Source organism: Schistocerca americana, chromosome 2 (genome assembly GCF_021461395.2).
Source record: "Schistocerca americana isolate TAMUIC-IGC-003095 chromosome 2, iqSchAmer2.1, whole genome shotgun sequence".
NCBI classification, from domain to species: domain Eukaryota; kingdom Metazoa; phylum Arthropoda; class Insecta; order Orthoptera; family Acrididae; genus Schistocerca; species Schistocerca americana.
In genome coordinates this window covers 1,005,998,794-1,006,020,055 of record NC_060120.1, presented here as the reverse complement: position 1 = coordinate 1,006,020,055, position 21,262 = coordinate 1,005,998,794, and the positions used below count along the sequence as shown (strand labels likewise).

At 42.3% G+C, this 21,262-nt stretch overlaps 1 protein-coding gene across 1 annotated transcript in view; it reads left to right on the top strand.

The window, feature by feature from the left end:
- LOC124594611 (trypsin-1-like) overlaps window positions 1-14,619 on the top strand; it is a 108,136-nt gene extending 93,517 nt beyond the window's left edge. The window contains exons 9-12 of the mRNA XM_047132984.1: window positions 4,061-4,152; window positions 11,315-11,427; window positions 11,667-11,866; window positions 14,476-14,619. Coding sequence (XP_046988940.1) covers window positions 4,061-4,152; window positions 11,315-11,427; window positions 11,667-11,866; window positions 14,476-14,619 — 549 coding nt within the window. The remainder of the gene's footprint in view (window positions 1-4,060; window positions 4,153-11,314; window positions 11,428-11,666; window positions 11,867-14,475) is intronic.
- The last annotated feature ends 6,643 nt before the right edge of the window (window positions 14,620-21,262 follow it).

The window sequence follows — 21,262 nt, the reverse complement described above, 5'->3', positions numbered from 1 at the left end:
ACTGATTCCTTCGCTAGTAAGGAATTTATTTCAACTCCAACGAATCTAGGTTTGAACAGGAAGTGCGTATGTATGGATCCTTGGAAAATAGAGGTACCAAGACAGTTGCATCAGGATCAGCTAACATCAGTGCATTAACGTATACATGTACACTTAGGCCGACTGTTAAACTGGATGGTAGATTGCCTGGAAAGTTATTTATTGTGCAGCGAGAAGTTAGAGGTGCTCACCCTCCTACAACTCTTTCTCATGTGCGTGACCTTGCAAGTATAGTAGCGAATATTTACATGACAGCAAGCGAGAGCGGCAAAACTACAGCTATGATGTGAGCAGTGCTTTTGGTCCATAGCTTGCTTTTCCTTCCTTCCTGGTCCGCGTATAAAAATCATACTGCTTTGGAGAAATCTATGCGTCCTAAAAAGCGTGTGACATTGCAGTTTATACCACCTGGAACCACTGGACAAATTCAGTCTTTGGATGTTTTTTTTTTCGTGCCTATAAAAGATACTATCCCAGATACGTCTTAAAGGACAGCCAGTTTCACGATAACCTCCACGACAGAGTGTTTCGGATTCAGTCGAATGCCATCACATTCCATCAGTCCTCATCATCCCGTTACACAAATATGATTCTGTATGCATTCGTTAAGAGGGAATACCCATTCGTACGTCGTGCACATTGTGTAACTCCCGAGGTGTTCGCCTTCGATCTTGATGATGCAAACGTTTGTGTTCACTGTGGCGCGCCATTTTCAATTTGGTGTTCATGGTGCAAGTTAATGGTTTGTTTACAGCCCTTCTTGAATGTGGACAAAGTACATTTTGTGAAATGTGATACATACAAATACATCCCATCGAAGGCTGATCTCTAGTCCTCCCGCATACTCATTTTCTGTCACACTCGTAATGCGCGTGGAGAGTCATTAACAGCTAATATTTTTCCTGTCATAACTCTTAACACAGCACTTGAAATGAGCATCAATAAACTTGTAACCCTGCACCCAAGGGTTTTCTTGTCAGTCTTTGCGTAGATTCACTGCAGTGACGATTTGCTCACTTTCCTGAATATCTCACTACAAATAGTTCTCTATACAGATACGAGGACTATTCGGAAAGTAAGGCACGATAGGTCTCGAAATGGAAACCACAGTGAAAATCATAACTGTTTTGTTTGCAACGGTTAGCTGCACCTTCCAGTTACTTGTCTACACAGTCGCTGCTCAGACTTTGACATCTGTCGTAGCGTTGTACGAACTTTTCAATTGCTTCGTTATAGAAGACAGCTGACAGTGCTTTTCGGCAATTTTCTACTCTGGACTGCAGCTCGTTGTCTGCGTCAAATTATTGTATTCAGAGCCAGCGGTTCATTTGAGCAGACATGAACCTCAGTGGTAGTCAATTACGGACTGTATTGGGGGCGATCAAACACTTCCCATCAAAAACGCTGCAGAAGCATCTTCATTGCCTCTGTACAGTGCAGCCGAGAATTGCCGTGTGCAACGAACCACATGACAGTTATGCTATGTGGAATGCACAGCTTCAGGCGAAATCTTTCGCCAGACCCTCATATTTGGCGGGAGATGTTAATTTCTAACCATCTTTACGTTCTTGCTGTGAGCTCAGAACTGGAAAGAGCGACATGATGCGATCGGCAGGCGCATCTGTTCTAAGCTTCATCAGATTTTCATTGTATTTTCCATTTCGCGACCTATCGTTTCTTAATTTCGAAATAACACTCGTAAAATATACTTTCCTGAATATCTCCCTACAATTAGTTCTGTGTACAGACAAAAACGGCCCTGAGAGCAGAGTTCCAGGGTACAAGAAAACATAGCAGAGGAAAGTACTAACATGACAGTAGAAGATGATAAACGTGACCAACATTCATCTCTTTGTACATTTTCTGGCGTGAGGGCACATTTGGGAATGTTTTCGACTTAATCAAATCAAATCCTGTCTAATGACATTTTTGGACTAAGCGTTGCATGACAGTCTTTGTTAGCGCTTTAACAACTTAAAGTTCTCAGCAAAAAACTGACCACACAGTTTCCACAACTTTGTTGTCACATAATTTTTCCTCCGCGAACACCCACGGCTCCACTGGGAGTTCCATCGTCCCCTTTGCACTGCTCCACTCACACTGACACAGCCTGCACTACGCTCTAAACTCGTGTGGATCACGTGGCGGGAGTACACGTCGTGTGCGAGTCACGGGATGTGGTTATATGTTTACATTCGCGTCTAACCTTATCCACTCTTCCGGGCCACTTTTATTTGCCATACCCTGTACTTCTCCAGTTCACAATATCAGGGCTCCTTAGAAGGTGATAGGAGGAATCAACGCCATCACAACTCCTACACAGTGACCGCTTTGTTCATAACGCCGCAACCATCAAATAAACACTCTGTGCTGCCGTCATACGAAACCCATCACACACGTTCCAGTGACATGAGTGTGATAATCGCCTATGTTCATCGTCAACGTGCACTCAAAAACGACAGATGGCAGCACTAGTAGTGGAGAGTATATAAAACAAGTCAGGGGGATTCGATTAACAGTGCAGTCATTCTTCTAATGCGGAAACAGAGCGATTTGTCTGACGTCCAAAAGGGCATAATAATTGGCTCTCAGGCCAAGGCTGGAAGCATTTCCGAAACGGATAAGTTTGTAAACCGTGCACGTCCCGCCATGGTTAAAGTATACCCAGGACGGCGAAATGGTGCTACCCAAAATCGGCGCCGAGGCAGCAGTGGTTCATCACAGATGACTGGAGGGAACGACGGTTGCGGGGATGAGTACAGGCGAATAGACGTGGACACCAAGGGGCTGCCAACAGTGTCTCTTCAACGAGCGTTCAGCGAACATTGCTGTCTATCTGTATCCGCAGCCGGAGCCTGGGTCATGCACTCTTGCTGACTGCTGCTCATCGGAGACGAAGGTTGGAATTTGCATGTCAGTTCCGCAACTCGAGGTCCACTGAATGGCGACAGCTGGCTTTTACAGATGATTCACGTTTTTTTTTGCCCCATCAGGCAGAGAGTTATTGACGTGTATAGCGCGAAACGTCTGAAAGCAAGCACAGTGCAACAATCGTCGGACGGGTCCAGGCTGGAAGACATTCCCTGTATGATCTCGTCATTCTGGAACGCACAAAGGATCAATACAAATACGTATCCATCCTTGGGGACCACGTCAACTCCTCCATGCAGTTTCATTTTCATCGACACGATAGCATCTACGAGCAGGATAATGAAAGCCTCACACAGTCTCAGTGTACGTGCGTGATTTGAAGAGCACCAAGATGAGTTTTTCGTACACCGTTGACCACATAAGTACACGGGTTTAGGTCCAGTCAAGAATCTGTGATACCACCTCGACCGGGTTGCTCGCGCCATCGGTCCTCAAAGGAGAACCTAATGCAGCTGGCCAAAGCACTGGATTTGGCGTGGCCCCACATCCATGACGGTATCTTCGTAAACGTCAATGACTCTCTTCCGGCACGCCTTGCAGCGGACCGTACTGTAAAAGGCGATTATTCAGGTTCTTGACAGGTGGTATCATTAATGTGACTGGATAGTGTAGTTGTTGTTCTGAACGTGACACAGTTTGTATGAATGTACGAAACACACATAGTTAGTGGCGATCGAAGAGCGTAGTAATACAAATGAACGAGGAAATTCTTTATAGGGTGGCTCGTGGAGGAAGCGGGAGAGGGAATTAAATTCACAATTTTTCTTAACTGTACTGAATACTTACTAGATATTCAGAACATCGTGCTGCACACAGCATTGGTGTTTTGCTGTTCTTTCGTAACATGTCAGCTAAGCATTGCGTTTGGGCAGCTATTACTTTTATTCTTTCTCCAGTACCCTGTCAACTGTTTTCTTTTCTTTCATCTCTCATGGTGCCCATTTCTTCCACTGCTTCCTTGAAGCTGTTCCTTGTAAACCATCCAAATCAATCACATTTGGAAACTACCCTACTTTTTAATCTCTAATGTAATTATAAAACAAATTGATGAGAGGACATTAGCACCAGTGCTTTGTTCCTGTGTTTTCAGGCGGTTGCTGGAGACTACGACATGAGCACAGATGAAGGCACCGAGCAAGAGGTTCTGGTCACGGAACAGATCCCACATCCTCAGTTTAATGGGTGAGTGTCTTTAGTAATTACTCGCTGGATCTATTGTGCTTCTTCTACACAGCTATATTCTCGTTGTAGGTCACATAACACCAGTACTTTCCCAACTGCTTTTATACAATGTTACTTATTCTTACGCCGATCCCGTCTGTTTATCAACCTCTGCATACTGAAAAGAATAGCAAAAACACTGCGGGTTAATATCTCTTCAACGATAAAGTGATTATAAACGGACCACAAGCTCTGATTGGACAAGAGAAATTAGGAAATGTATCTTGGAGCTTTAAATGAAAACCACATCACTACTAATCTGATCGGATTCAGGGAAACCATGGAAAACCTAAAATTAGATATTCGTTGGTCTTAAAATCGGGTACTAAAGTTCGTACAACGCTACGACAGATGTCAAAGTCTGAGCAGCGACTGTGTAGAGAAGTAACTGGAAGGTGCAGCTAACCATTGCAACTAAAACAGTTATGATTTTCACTGTGGTTTCCATTTCGAGACCTATCGTGCCTTACTTTCCGAATAGTCCTCGTATCTGTCTAGAGAACTATTTCTGTTAGAATTTTAAATACTTACAGTATTCAGCTATTTATAGAATAAGGTGCTTCGATATGTAGCAAATTATATAACCTTCAATGAAATTTCCTGCTACACTTATTTTTCCCCCTTGCATCCCCACACGTAATAAACCTGTATACCCGTTTTACACTCAGCCACCTATGAAGTATTTTCGAAAGTGGTTGCATCTGGAAGTGCCCATGTGGTCCTTGATTTTGGCCAGCAGATTTCAAACGGAATGAGAGGGCTAAGTTTTCTTATTTTTATTTCTTTCACAACAGAAATACTGTCGATCTCCTGATGCCGTAACAATGTAACACTGCATCATCTTGCCATCCTACGATGAATTTTTCATAGTATACTGCTGCCTTATATTACTTTCTGCAGCGATGGACAACACAAATGAAAATTGATGAATCCGCAAACAAATCTTTTTTTAATTGAATTAATTGTTCTTTAGCTTACTCCGCTCGGTGAGTTCACACTTACACAAAATATACAGTACATTCACACAAAATTTGTATCAATATTTGTGTTATAATAATCGTTTATTACCACGTGCACGCATGTTGTAGATAGACCAACACCGTATAACATTGTAAAATCAAATGTCATACAGTACTTTCGTGCAGGCATTGCCTTCTGTAGTTTATGGTACATACTATCTTGGGGACATACATTTGGGTACCCTAGTTGTGCAGTGCTGTGTCTAGTAGTGTTTAGCATTGACTGAACGTGTAAGAATACATGAACAAACATAATGTCTTATTATATCTATTTCACGCGCAGTTTCACTGTAAGACTTAAGAGGTACGTGGGTTGAACATAATTTTTCAGTTATCAACGGAAACACAAAAGTTGCATAATTAAATGCTTTATTTGTTTATTTGTTTGCAGGCAAGTGTTAGAATTTTTTCCTATAACAGGTAAGCCTCTAAAAAAAATGGTGCAGCCTGTTAATGAACTATAGCATTGATCGCTAATCCATTTTCTGCCTTCAGAGGGAAACGAAGCTGTATTGGTGCATTCTGAGTTGCGGGGGGGGGGGGGGGGGGGGGGTTGTATATCAACAACACATCAACGTATGACAAAGTAGTTAAGTATCTCAGACGCTTCCTGCGTGGCCAAATATGTATGAATGAAGAACGAGTTACAGACCACCTCTTTTTGAAGAACTGCGAATAGCATAAAGGAAGCGCTAGTGGTTGAAAACCAGCGTATCACAATCAAGTCAATAGCTGAAAAAGTTAAAAACACTCATGAAACAGTTTTCAATGTCTTTCACGACATTTTGATCATAACAATAGTCGTTCGTCACTGGGTTCCTCATAACCTTTTACAAACCCGGCGAACAAGTCAGCAGCGGTGGTTTTACAGTTGTTTCAATCCAATCCAGATGACTTCTTTAACTGCGTAATCACGGTGGACGAGTGCTGCGTGTTATTACTATGATCTCAAGACAAACGAATGGAAATAAGGTGATCCATTCACCACTATTGAACATGTCGCAGACACAGTTATAATCAGAAAATGTGTTCCCGCGTATTTTTTGGGACCTTTTACGATACACTTCTAATGTACAGTAATACCAAAATTGCAGGAGGATGTAGAGGCGAAGCGCAGAAGTTTCCAAGGGTGTATTTTTGCTCAAAGACGACGCCCCAGGTCATTCTGCATATATCACAATCACACATGCTGCTTCCTCGGCTACCAAATTTTGCTACATAACCTTATTCTCCAGCCACAGCACTTAGAGAATTCTTCATCTTTCCTAGAGTGAAGAAAATACCCCTTGGCAGGTATTTTCAGAATGGAAACCAGCTAATTTTTCTAGACGGAACTTTTTTTCTACAGCCAAATTATTGAATTCTACAAAGTTCTGCACCTCGTCATCCATAGTTGTGAGACATGTGATGCACAGAAGGACTCACTGAGTTTTATGGAAAAAGCTAGATTTTTTTCGTGGCGATGATATAGGTTTTGACTATCCCTCGTGTATAACATATGCAGCACCCACCACAAGTGCTGCAGCAATATTAATGAAACGCAATATGTGACGCTGGGATCTGGGCATTTACCAATGATGATGATCGACTGGTTCACTATTAGTGTAACAAGTGCGCCTAGACATATGGTATCGAGAGAGTAATGTCGATACCCATAAGCTCCATCGTAAGACAAGTGTCGTCCTCAAAAAAGTACACAAAAAGAAGTACCGATGTTGTCTGGAGACTATCGTGTGTGTATCCCTATTTCACACGGCTGTCTGCTTACACAGGGTGAATTACGTAAACGTCAGAAACACAACACACTACCAGGCCTAGTACGGTTAGGCAAAACGACAGCATTAGAAACAGCTTCCGGCGTCTTAGAAGGGTTAAATACAGGCCCTGTATGGTTTTCAGCGGAACCTTATACCTTTCCCCTTGCATTACAGTAGAAAGTTGAGGTAATGGTGATGGATATTAAGATCTGGTGATTGTGTTGGCCAGGGGAGATGCGACAATTCATCATCGTGCTCACAAAACAAGGTTTTAAAGAAGACAGCTGCTTTTACACGGCCCTCGTCGGAATACAACACCTCCACTGGAGAGCAAACTTTGTACAATAGAATTGGGCTCATCAGCCAAATGGCTGCATAATTCTTAGAAGAATATCCACGAAGCCCATGGACTAGCACGAGATGGCTGCCTAAATTATCATCAAGCCCCTTCCATTTTGTATGTAATCTCATCCAGATGTTGGAAACAGTGTGCAACGAGACTCATGCGATGAAATGACTTTCTTCCACTTCTACATGGTCAGGGTTTTGTTGCTTCGGCCCCATGTTTTCCTGTTACGGGCATTTGCATCACTCATCTGTAGTTTTGGAATTCATCTCATCCTTCAGTTCCCAACTTATGGAGCACCCTTCGTGTCGAGTTCGTGCCGACAGGATTCGCAGCTGCGACATTCAGTTCTGCAGTTAATTTAACAGCTGTCGGCGTCTTATCTTCCGTCACAAACCTCTTCAAAGATCGTCTGTCAAGATCAGTCGACACACTTTCGTCCGCTCTGTGACTATGCGGACGATGTACTGCTCCTTCCGTGAATGCGGTACAGATTTTCGATACGGTTCCTCTTGAAACAGCGAACTCTTCGGTTAACTCGGTTGCGGAAAAATCTACCATGCGAGAACCATCAATTTTTCCTTGTTTGAAGTCGCTTAGCTTCGACATAATGCTCTCACAACTACACACGATACTCTTCTCACCATGACTGACGCTTGCAAGTATTGAAAAGACTGCACAGGAGCCGTTCGTGGTCAAACTCAACAGTGCAACTTGCAGGCTTGACTAGCGTCTGGATTTATGCTCACGTGTGCATTTCTCGCTATTCTTCCATCTTTTGTCCAACCCGTGTATGTTCCCCGATGTCCGCCAGAATTATTGGTCTATTTTCAACATCAGTGTTCAATAGTTTTGATCAGAAGATATCGATGTTTTAAATTTGTGCACGAGTTTACTTGATTGGAAAAGGGTTTGCCTTGGTTGATCACTGCAATGTCTCAAATACTAACAGTTAGATTTCATCAGGAATTTCCACTCTAGGTGGGCTACCGTAATTGCAAAGGAAAGCACATGAAACTGACGTGACTGTCAAATTACATTACGTTTTTCTTTGACTTACTCGTAAGCAAAGCAAGTTACTGCTGTAGCGAACATGTGCCGATATCTTTGGACCTCTAACGCTAGTACAGTTCAGGGTATTACGTGGACCATTGCATAGAGATACTGCTGTATTGCTGTATTTATTTATGTGTAGTTTTTTTTGTTTATGTTAATCTTATTTCTTTTGATTTTACATTTGAGTTCTCAACCGTAGCAGTTGATAGCCAAAATATAGCTCATTGTTTGTTTCTCTGTGTGAGTAAAGATGAACCACATTTACCGGTTTCTCCCTTTTTTATCTTTTTGCACTGTTCGCTTCTAATGAAGCAAGATAGTCGTACAAAATTTTTGACAAACGTGTTTTCTCCTTCTCTAACATTTTTCTTGCGTCCATCTTTCTTACCTTTCCCTCATCCTTGTATTAAAAATTCCCTTTTTTTCAAATACACTGACGAAAACACCAAAGTACCAAGGCGTGTTTCTACATGATGATATATATTCGGATTACGCGCCAGTGACATAAGAGTGGCGGTAATAGGGCCACTATGAGGATGCAAATTAGGTTCGCCTTAAAAACACTCTTTAATGGTCGTGAGTGTTAGTTAACTTTGAGATTGGACGTGGTGAGTTGATGTTAGTGAAGAGTGCCTAAGGGCGACAAAGACTCCATTATCAACATCTCACTGAGTTTGAACGAGATCGTGTAATAGGGCTACGAAAAACTGCGATATTGCAGAAAGACTTGGCAGGAACGTAACCGATGTACATGACTGCCGTCAGCGGTGGCCAAGAGAATGTATGGTCGCAAGAAGACCGGGCTCCGGACAGCCACGCCACAATACCAGGAGGGAAGACCATCGTGTTCGACCTATGGCACTGGCGTATCGTAACTGTATATGGAGAAGTATTTTGAGCAACAGCTGGCACAACAGTGACACAACGAACTGTTACGCATCGGTTACTTGAAGGACAGGCCCGAGCCAGACGCCGTCTAGCGTGCATTCCACTGATCCCTAACCACCACCAACTGCGAATTCAATGGTGTCAAGCGTTGTAATGTAGTCCAATGCCGTCCGTCAACGAACAGATATTCGAACTATCCAATTGCACAGGTGAAGAGTAGAATAGTAATCAACGCTGCATCGTGAAGGAGGAAAAGTAGAGTTGGTTTCCCCAAAGTTCTCTCTATTGTGAAAGTTATCAAAGTTCAGCCTATCAGCCCCTACATCTCTCAAACGGAGCTGGTAAAAGCTTCTGTGTTAAAAGTAAAACATTGATGCTAACATATTTCAGATGCAAATCTTGAATGGTGCGGTCTGAACGCAACAAATCATCAGAAAGCCTCTTGAAGAGTGAAGAGAAACAGAGAGAGTGTGTGAGAGAGAGAGATAGAGAGAGAGAGAGAGAGAGAGAGCAAGAGAGAGGGGGGGGGGGGGAGAGGAGAGGGGGAGATAAAGAGAGATCACTAGTACAAGAATATATGGCGACTTAATAGTGAATTAAATCGGAACAGGAGGAAGAGATATTGAGGGATAACTAGGGACACAGCCAAACAGACGCAGTTATTGACCTGAACAGGAAATAGGACACTGAGTGGGTTGCTTCAATCATTGCAGTTGTACCAATGTCTGGCACAGAAGCAAAATTATACCGAAACCCACGAAAAGAATAAAATTTTAAGAGCCTGTCAGCTTATTCAGAAGACTGAGGAAGTACCCTGACGGAAAGAAATCGGAGCACCAAATAATAATTAATGTAGAGTAAAGAAATTTCGGGAATACGCTTGTCTAGGTAACTTATGTAGGTCATTAACACTGCAAGATCACAGGTTAATGTAAGCGCGAGATAAGCTATCGAATATGTCAAATGCTAGTACATTAACAACCAGTGTAACCTCAGGATGGGTTGAGTACAAGAATCACACGTGCACCTAGTGTGCTGCGTAGGTGCTGGATGTCCGTTTGTGGGATGGAGTTCAATGATTGTTGCGCCTGGTCGGTCAATACAGGGACTCTTAATGTTTTTTGCCGATGACGCTGGGGGTATCGTCCAATGATATCACATAAGTGCTCGTGGGATACACACGTCGTGATCGAGGAGACCAGGGACGTGTCGATACTCTGCAGAGCATGTTCGGTTACAACAGCGGTATGTAGGCGAGCGCCATTATGCTGCAAAACACCCCTTGGAATGCTATTGATGAAGGGTAACAAACAGGTCGAATCACCAGCCAGCTACATGTACAAATTTGCAGTCAAGTTGCGTGGGATAGCTACGAGTATGCTCCTGGTGTCATACGAAATCGCAGCCCAGACCATAACTCCAGGTGTAGGTCTAGTGTGCCTAGCACACAAACAGGTTGTTTTCAGGCCCTCATCTAGCCGACTTCTAAGCCATACACGACCATCACCAAGGGAGAATCAGCTTTCATCAGAAAACACAACAGCCATCCACCTTGCTCTCCAATGAGGTCCACTCTTTCCACTCAGATGTACGTGATATTGATGAGGCTCTCTGACTTCAGAATCATTGCGGCACCAAAGTTTTGCCACGGAGCGAAGTGGCCCAGTGAGTACCATATTAACTAGACTCACATTCTATAGAATGACATTTGAGACTCTCATTCTGCCACGTTTTCCGGCTTTTCCCTAAATAGGTTTGGACAAATTCCGTGATGGTACGTTTGTAAATGTCATGGCCCATTTACCTCCCCATCCTTTCCCAAACCGTGGCTATGGCTATTCGTCAACGGGAAGACGAATGTTACTTCCTTCCTTCTGAGGTTGCCTGACATTGCCGCTGTAAACGAATTTGATACGCAATGGATAATTCTGAAAGTTTAGAACGATATCGCTGTACAGCACAGGCATCCATCTTTGAAATACATCACGCAGTCCATTCGCTCTGAAATGGAAAACTGTTCTCGACTGACTTTATACTGAGTTCATTTTCTTCCACAGAGCTGCCGGCGTGGGGCCATACGACGTCTCAGTCTTCAAGCTGCAGTCCGCCCTGACACTGAACTCCAATGTCCAGACTATCAGCTTGCCCAGCGCGGGAGCCATCCCTGAAGGTATACACAACATCTCCAATAATCGATCGTGCCGATCTTTCGACCTCTTTCTCGTTGACCATTAGCGGACACACTTCTAAAAGATATTCAGATCCCACGTTCATTTACATACTTAGCAAAGGATCATTTACTTCACTATCGTGTTAAAATAGAGACCAGTTATAAGGATGATCCCTTGTACGTGGACACTTAATGACTTACGTTATTCAGACGTAAACCAACCTTCTTTTTATCTTTAGGTGGGTCCATCGGTGTACTTTCTGGATGGGGCACTACGGAAGACGGGACGCAACCTAACATTCTCCAGACGGTCGATCTCACCATCTACGATTATGAAATTTGTAAGGCGCACATGGATGAACTGGATCCCACTTTCAATCCTCTCACAGAGACGATGGTTTGCACAGGGCCATTCTATGAAGGAATTAGCATCTGTGCGGTAAGTAACTATGATGATTAATCATCTGCTCTACAGGTCGTTTCATAATACCATATTAGAATTTTATTTCGAATTGTAGATCTTATTATTATTACAACTATTAGTTTTACTACAGCCACACAACTTTCGTTTTGGTTTAATGATATTCCTCATTTCACTTTCATCTCTTTCTGCTTAGCATATTCGTCTCTGCCTTTCCTCTTACCTCCCGATGCCATCAAATATGTACAAAATCAATATTTTTTCATTACAGGTGCCTAAATGGATAGTTTCAGAAAATCAAGTACGCGCCTTTCAAGTCTACTGTGATTTTCCTAAGGTCAAATTCTTGCCAAAACCTCTTCAGTCCCCATAACACATAGTACAACATTCCAATACATCAATTTCGTCATTTTCAGCTTTACCACTGATATTTAACGGCGTCGGAGCTATGGCTATTTACTAGTCGTTATTCGTTTTCCGTATCATTAACAATACTCCGTACTCCCAGGTTTAGCCCCCCCTCGCTCCCCCCCTCCCTTCCACCCCATCAAACCGGACAGACTATTTTATGGGCGCCCTTGCTTTCATTTGCACGTGGGCAACAGGTTGACATTAACGGAAACAGCATCCAGATCTCTATACTTCACTGCTTAACTCTGCCCTGTTTCACTCATCGAAAATGTTTACTTCACGTGACTCAAATTACTGCTGGTATCTTCATTTTTATGCCAATTTCGAGTAACTACCTCATAGAAGATAAAAATTTCTAAATAATCGTCGTTCGAATGTTGTTTCTTATCTTACTTTCCCTGATTGCAAACAAAACTGGGGGGATATTTAGTCAATGGTGGATTTTCTCACGAAAGATTCCTTCACTCCTTCTGACTTCTAATCACAAAATATTACTTGGTACTTTACTTTAACTTCACTCACCTGTGTTTACTGTTTTAATTTATTCACATTTGATTTCTAAGCCACTAATGCTCCACCTACAGGTAATTTAGCATTGTTATAAATGTCTTCATTTTTATGGCAATTTCGAGTAACTACCTCATAGAAGATAAAAATTTCTAAATAATCGTCGTTCGAATGTTGTTTCTTATCTTACTTTCCCTGATTGCAAACAAAACTGGGGGGATATTTAGTCAATGGTGGATTTTCTCACGAAAGATTCCTTCACTCCTTCTGACTTCTAATCACAAAATATTACTTGGTACTTACCGTTTCTGCAACTCTTCATAATAATATTCCTTGTTTCATTCAGCCTTCAACAAAGCTAGCTAAATCTCTGTTCGTCTAGCTCAATCTCTGTTGCTTTCTGTCAGAACAGTAGCCTGATCCCCGAACAGTAGCATTGACATCCACTCCGATGTACATTTTGTTATGGAGACGAAATTCTACTTTCAAACTACTTTAACTTCACTCACCTGTGTTTACTGTTTTAATTTATTCACATTTGATTTCTAAGCCACTAATGCTTCACCTTCAGGTAATTTAGCATTGTTATAAATGTCATGAGAAAGCATTTTCCGTTCATGTACCCAAGCAGCTTCCCTATCTTTATTAAAATGCCCTCCAGTCAGAGCCTTCAATAACCACCTTTTGCAGAGAGTACAGCTGTGAGACTTTCAGGAAGACAGTCGGTGATGTTATGGAAGTTATCGACACGGATGTGGAGCCATGCCGACTCCTGTATCGTGTCCAGCTGCGCTAGGTTTGTCGGTTGAGGATCCATGGTCTGAATTGCCCGATCGAGTTGGTCCCACAGAGCCTACGTTGAGATCAAATCCGGGGCTTTTGATGCCCATAACAGTACTGTCAACTCACAGTGGTGCTCTTCGAACCGCGCACATACACTGCAGCAGATGCCATCGTACTGAGGTAGGGATGGACATGTTCTCCAAGGATAGATGAACACTTGTGTTGATCCACTGCGCTTTCCTGAACAACGACGTCACCCAGAGAACCCCACGACAACGTTCCCCAAACCAAAATGCTCGTCCTCTTTACTAGACTTCTTTCCTTACAGACATTTCACGCTGTACACGCCAACGGCCGTCTGTCTCATGGTGCATAAAATGCGATTACTCTGAAAATAAAACTTATCGTCACTCAGTGGGTAGCTAATTGCAGTACTAGCGAGTCAATCCCAGCCTTTCTCACCGATAAACAGTTTTCATCACGGGTGCACGGACAAGATCCCCACAAGGGGGTCCATACGCAGCAACTTTCGTTCCATTTCAACATTACGACAACGGCTGCACTATTTCAGCGTCTCCCCCCCCCCCCTCCCCCTTCGACGAGCTATATTCAACCTCCACTGCCAACTGCAGTCTTGACGGTTATTGGACGTTGATATCAAACACAGGGAATGGTCACGTTATTGTGACTGGACCATCTATAAGACTCACTTGTTTCTGTTATGAAGTGTTACTTGATAACAATTTTAGAGTACTTGTCACAGAATCACTGTCACAACATTTCTACAAAAGCTCATTGTTGTTGATCACCTAGAGAATCCCGGTCTTGTAGTTAGTGCCAAATTTGACATAATATTCCAACACAAGCAATACGAAAGTCCATTGTGCAAAGTGTACGTTACTTACACAATATGTTTGCCTTTGCAGGGCGACTCTGGTGGCCCGCTGGAGCAGAACCAACAGCTTATCGGGATAGTATCGTTCACGATGAATCCTTGTGGCGCTGCGGGAGCACCGTCCATTTTCACCAGAGTCTCCGCCTACCTGGACTTCATCAACGAAAATCTGTAAACACTTGGAACTAACGTCTAAATAAAATTTGAAATGACAGCTGCAGCTCTTTTTTTTTTTTTTTTTTTTTTTTTTTTTTTTTTTTTTTTTTTTTTTTTTTTTTTTTAAATACTTTTCCTATCTCTGTGAGAAAGGGAACTGTATGCTAAATTCACTAGGCAAATTGTTAGTTATCTTTTTTATAAATGTAGATCAACGCTTTGAATTGCGAAGGTAGTGTGGAAATGGTACGATGTCGTCAAGTAAGCCTGCACCTCTTGGGATAAGTCGTGACCATAAAGTGGTGTGTGTATGTCAATAGATGGCATGGCATTAACACAGTAAGATGAGTCAAAGCGGAGGAGTGTTGATTTCCCTTATGACTACATCGTGAATTAGGCTGACTGACACGATAGTGAGTCAAAGCTTATTTTCAAACTTATCCTCGAGGTTTGGTGAACAATTATCAGCCACTTAACACGACGCAAGGTCAATGTACGTAAAGAGATCTTAACTGACAGGGACAGGAGGTGACAACCACTTTCAAAACCGACAGGAACTGCTCCTCGCAGTAAATGCAGGTTCATCTCATCCAGCTCCCTACTGAACTTTGCGAAGGGAACAGGGTACAAGGTTGGAGTGTGGTACACCGCAAAATATCGACTGGTTATAACTACAGTGCAGGTATTCATGGGGGTACTGTGTGGGCTGCTTTTATCGTATGGCACTTCAGCTTGGTAGATATTCTTATGTGTTAATGTGAACCCATTTACGCTGGAAAAATAATTAGTTCCAGTTGTGGCAACCACGTGCAAATGTGTGTTGATTCATCGTGGATATGCAACAGCGACCGGTCACATATTTACCAGGGAAAAATCCCCAATCAGTCGTATGATTTCAAAAGTTATTCTATTTAGACGATCAGTTTCGCATCTGAATAAAGTAACTTCTGAAAACGAACGGCCATTTGAGGATTTTTCCTTGGTAAAAGGTGTAAATGTGGCGCAGTAAACTGTTTGTATGACAATTTAATATCCATGCCGTCATTTGACAATCCATAACCTGAGTGAACAATATAACCATCGAGAAGCGAGGCCGTGCGCTGTTAGTGAATCTGTTCTACACTCAAGCGCCAAAGAAATTCGTATAGCCATGCGTATTCAAATACAGAGATACAGTATGTAAACAGGCAGAATACAGCGCTGCGGTCGGCAACATCTATATAAGGCTACAAGTGTCTGGCACAGTTGCTAGTCTGTATACTGCTGCTACGATGGCTGGTTTCAAGATTTAAGTGAGTTTGAACGTGGTTTTATAGTCGGCGCACGAGCGATGGGACCCAGAATCTCCGAGGTAGCGATGAAGTTGTAATTTTCCCCATACGACCATTTCACGAGTGTACCATCGGTGTCAGGAATCCCGTAAAACATAAAGTCTCCGGTAACACTGCGGCCGGAAAAAGACCTTGCAAGAACTAAACCAATGACGGTTGTTGAGAATCGTTCAACGTGACAGAAGTGCAACCCTTCCGCAAATTGCTACAGATCTCAGTGCTGGGCCATCAACAAGCGTCAGCGTGCGAACCATTCAATAAACATCATCGATATGGGCTTTCGGAGCCGAAGGCCCACTCATATATCCTTTATGATTGTACGACACAGAGCTTTACACCTCGCCTGGGCCCGTCAACACCGACATTGGATTGTTGACTGGAAACATGTTTCCTACTCGGACGAATCTCATTTCAAATTCTATCGAGCGGATGGACGTGTACGGGTACGGAGACCACCTCATTAATCCATGTACTGTGCATGTCAGCAGGGAACTGGAGGGTCTTAAAGCGGTGCGTGGTGTGTGCAGTTGTAGTGCTATGTGGACTCCTGATCCATCAAGATACGGCTCTGACAGATGACACGTACTAAGCATCCTGTCTGACCACCTGCATCCATTCATGCCCATTGTGCATTACGACGGACTTTGGCAATTCCAGCAGGACAATGCGACACCCTATACTTCCAGAATTGCTACAGTGTGGCTCCAGGAACATTTCTGATTTTAAACACCTCTGCTGATCAGCATACTCCTCAGACATGAACATTATTGAGTATGCCTTGCAACGTTCTGTTCAGGAGAGATCTCCAACGCCTCATACACTTACGGATTTATGGACAGCCCTGCAGGTTTCATGATGACACTTCCCTCCAGCACTACTTTTGACATTAGTCGAGAACATGCTACGTCATGTTGCGGCGCTTCTGCGTGCTCTCGGGGGTCCTACACGATGTTAGGCAGGTGTGCCAGTTTCTTTGGCTCTTCAGTGCACGTGAACGGCAATAATTACACTGATGCATTGAGAGGTAGGGCCGCTGACTAAAAGGTTTGAGGAGAGGCCCGATCTCATTAAGTGGCTTAAAGAAGACGACAATGAAATTCTAAAAAGTCGGTGAGTTTGGTGTTGCGCCTAAAAGAGGAACGCGTACTTTCTCAGTGGATGTTAAAGAGAATGTTGTTGCTGTAACATGTAGCACGTGCCCCGGGCAGTGTTTAGTGCTTGTGCAGTGTCACGACAATTGTCCGTCCCATGGTCAACAGCACAGAAAGTTTTGGGTTCTATTTAATACTGATACCTGTACAAAATCCAGAGTCTTCAGCAACTGATATGATCACAGCAGAGTTCTGAATTTGTTCTTCGATTTCTGGTACGCATCGACGTTGATTTTACACTACAGGGTGGTGTGAATACACAGACCTGACGAATTTATGGTACTGTTAAACTGCGTGCTGGCATGAAGAGCCATTTCAGTCGCCGTAATCGTCTGTGTGGTGTCGATTGACAAACACCTCTGTCCTCGTTTCTTTCTTGTTTGAAGAGAATAGGCCGAGAGGGCCATGAGCTGTCAGGTGCTCCGTATAGAACTCCTTGTACAGCATGCGATTCGTGTTTATTAAGAGCGCAGCTGTGTGGAAACCAATGTTTTCACGCAACATGGCGCTCGTCCAATCAAAGATCTGCTAATTGCATCCTTCCACGAACTTGTTACCTGCAGATGTTTTACAGTTGCATGGCCTGCAAAATCACTTGAGCCGAGTCCATGTGATTTTTGGCTCGGGGTATATAAAAGGACACTTTTACCGGGGACACAGTCGCTCTCTACCTGATCTGAAAGCCAATGTACACGAACGCGTTGCTCAGGTTCCACCGGACTGGCTGCAAGCATCTGTTGATTAAGTCGTCTTACGGGTGCAGCACGTCGTCGATGTCTCCGGTGCTCTTATTCAACAAATTGTATAAACATCTGTTAATGACAAAATCAGATTTTCTCACTTCACCTTTTGTATGAACGTTCATTTCTAATCCATTACAGGTGGAAACATTTATATACGTCTCTCTTGCATTCACAACGCCGGATTTGCACCTGCTGGACAAACCTGGACACATTTTTTCCAGTGTATGATTGGCTCAACGTTAATAAATTATATAATCTACCAGGTTTCACTGACATACGATAATTACAGCCCACACTAGAGCTTTATGACTAACTACACATTAATTATAACCACGTGGTACCATTTCTCACAGCAGCAAGTAAAACAGCACTGAAAATGGACAGTATTTGAAGGGAGGCAAGTAGTGTGGTACGACGGGCGTGATTTTGCCTCTTTTCAAAACAAACGGGGCGTGGAGCGCCCCGATACACTATGAGGTGCTTAATATACTTCATGTTGAATGCGCAGTGGCGTCCGGAGGTGCTTTCCCCATGTTTTGGGAACATTTTTCGTACTGTGACTTGGGGCCAGTCATTAGCGTTACCCAAATTACGAGCCGGGACTCTTATTTCAACATTCTCAGTGACCAAGTGATGTACTTTCCCTCCATGATGAGCATTAGATGGACACTACAGACTTCCGTGATGTCGGCAACCTCGTTCACAGGCCTGCGCGCCCATGTCCTTTGTTGGACGAACGCTTCGGCGCCATACTGCACCTCAAATGGCCTGCTAAATCAGCGTCATCCGTCTTCTGACTGGTTTTGTGCGGTCCATCACGAATTCCTCTCGGTGTCAAGCTCTTCATGTGACAAGGTAACCGTATGATCTTCCCTACACCGATTTGATTGTTGTTAACTTGGTGTTAAGTGCATGACTAGGACTTATACGTATGTAAACAGAAAGGTGTGATTCTCAACCGTTTTCGAGAAAATCAAGTTCAAAAACTATTAGGATTGCTTATAAACTCTGTCCGATCTCTAGTACTCAAGGGGTTCGTAGTGGAAGGTGTAAGCGCTTACTTTCATAAGCACCAGGTCTCTGGGCCGAATCTCGCTGCCAATTTTTTTTTTAAATTCCCACGTAATTCTAAAGATTTGTTATCAGTGTGAAAATTATAAGTATTTTAAGATTCATACTCTTCATCCTGAACAATAGGAGAAGAGTTTCTTTAAGGATGTTGTAAATAAAAGGAAAAGATACAAGAGAACTTTCAATCAAATCAGTACGGTCTATTTACACTATTCCCTACAAGCGTAATGTGTAACCTATGAAGGACATCCAGTTTATAACATAGCTGACTTGCAGCAACCGTATGTAAATCTCGACAGCGAAGTCACACAACCAGCCGATCGCAAATATTTGTTTAGTTGACTGACCTGGATTTCGACACCTCTAAGGGTGTCGACATCACAAAGAAATTCTAAAAATCCTGTAAAAGCACACAGAAAAATACGTTTGACAGAAACGTTAACAAAAATGAAAAAAGTCGTAACATAGCAAGGTTACTTAATCGTACGTAAAGTTACATTGCGAGAAGGCACTAGTCAAAGTTTAGAGAAGGCGTGCTCAAGTCACAATTTAAAACGTTCCAGCCCTTGGTACGTATGCCTTGCAAGCAACAGCATCAAACTGATCGGCCCAGTGGGTTACATGGCTGCTACAAAAACAAGACACAAGTTACGCCTTCTATCGCGGGCGGACGGTGACATATGCTGCATATTATAACGAAAAAAAACACGAATTAACTAACAGTTAATTATAACAACAGAATTAAAAAGATGAGATCTTAATTTATTTTTGAAAAAAAAATACAAAGTAGTCAAATGAAGTTCAATTAACAGCCATCTATTATGCTTCACAGAAATGCCCATTACGCACAGTACAAAATATTCTAGAGTACTTACACAAACAGCTGAAACAGTCCAAATAAATATAACCACGAAGGAGACTTTACTACTACACATCTGTATGAAATTTTAAGAAAAAGATGTTTCGGTATAAGAGGTAGGAAAAACGTAGTAAAAATAAAGGAATTAAAATCCAGTTACTAGTGGATTAAAATCATCGAAAAAATTTTTGTTACGTAATTGCTATTGTTCGTTGAGGATGATGCCATTGCTACAAGATATATGCTTAGAAATCTCCAGCTTTTCGAGCACGTCTAGCCTGTAACCTCTCTTTTCCCTGCGTAATGTGGAAATGTCTTCAATACTTTTAGATTTGTGGCCGGAAATTAACAGATGATCACGAGAAGTGGAATTATGTACATTAGTGCCACTTTCTCCCAATAAACGTTCGTTGTAGCTGATGCTGACAGTAACTCCTATGCTATAAACAGGACGCGTATCACAAATGACTTTATAAACTCCTGAACTTATAACACTTCCGTCTGCTACTGCTATACCATAACCTTAAAGTAGGAGGCAGGTCGTGAAATATAATTATTTTGTTGAAGCAATTATGGTATAAAGCAACAGAGCAGTGTTACCCTCTGAGATGAATTTTGTTATGTTGACCGTGTTGTACCTAACGGAGGTGGCTTATCGGAAATGAAAGTCAGAATTACGTAAATATTTGAACAGTAACAAACAAAATTTTGCCTATCTGCACTGTTTAATGGCTAAAGAAAACGGTCGCCAGCCTAACTAGGCAAGAGAATGATTAACATTCTCGTTCAAGAAAATAGTTATTAGTAATTTTACTGGATAAACACAACCTATACTTTGTCACACGGGAGTGCAGTGAACTCTGACACATACATTTGTTTACGTTAAGAATGAAGCTAGCAGTTAGAGCAGCAGAAACTATTTGCAAAATTATAAGAGATACCGAAACACCCTATTACTTTCAGGCATTAAAAAAATTATGGTTTTTTATAATTAGTGGTCTTTCCGTTACTAATTACCCAGCATTAATACAATAGACAAACTGTGGATCCTGGTATGTTATTAATATGCACTTCCTACACACAAGAGGAACATACACTTAGCAAACATAAGTATATAACGTTTCACAACTGCAGTTTTCCATTTTTACTACAGTGAAAACACAAAATTAACATATACGTAAGATACTGACTCACCTTCTGCGATTTACAACAGGCAGTAATGTGATCATTCACTAAGCAAAACTTTATAAGCCTCAATCTTAAGAACTTTTAATTTGAAGTTGGCAACAACACATTAATAAGCAGTTTTACTAGGAAAATTATTTTCAGCAAGCATCATTGACTTTAACTCATTCTCTTGCCACATAAACTTTAACTTTCCCTCTACTATGTTCAAGAGGCATTAATTAAAAAATTGTGTTTAATGTTCTTTCAGTAGGGACACTCGGTAATCACTTTAGTTCAAAGGGAGAGGAACCTGAGACGTTTTGTGATAAGGAAAAAATCA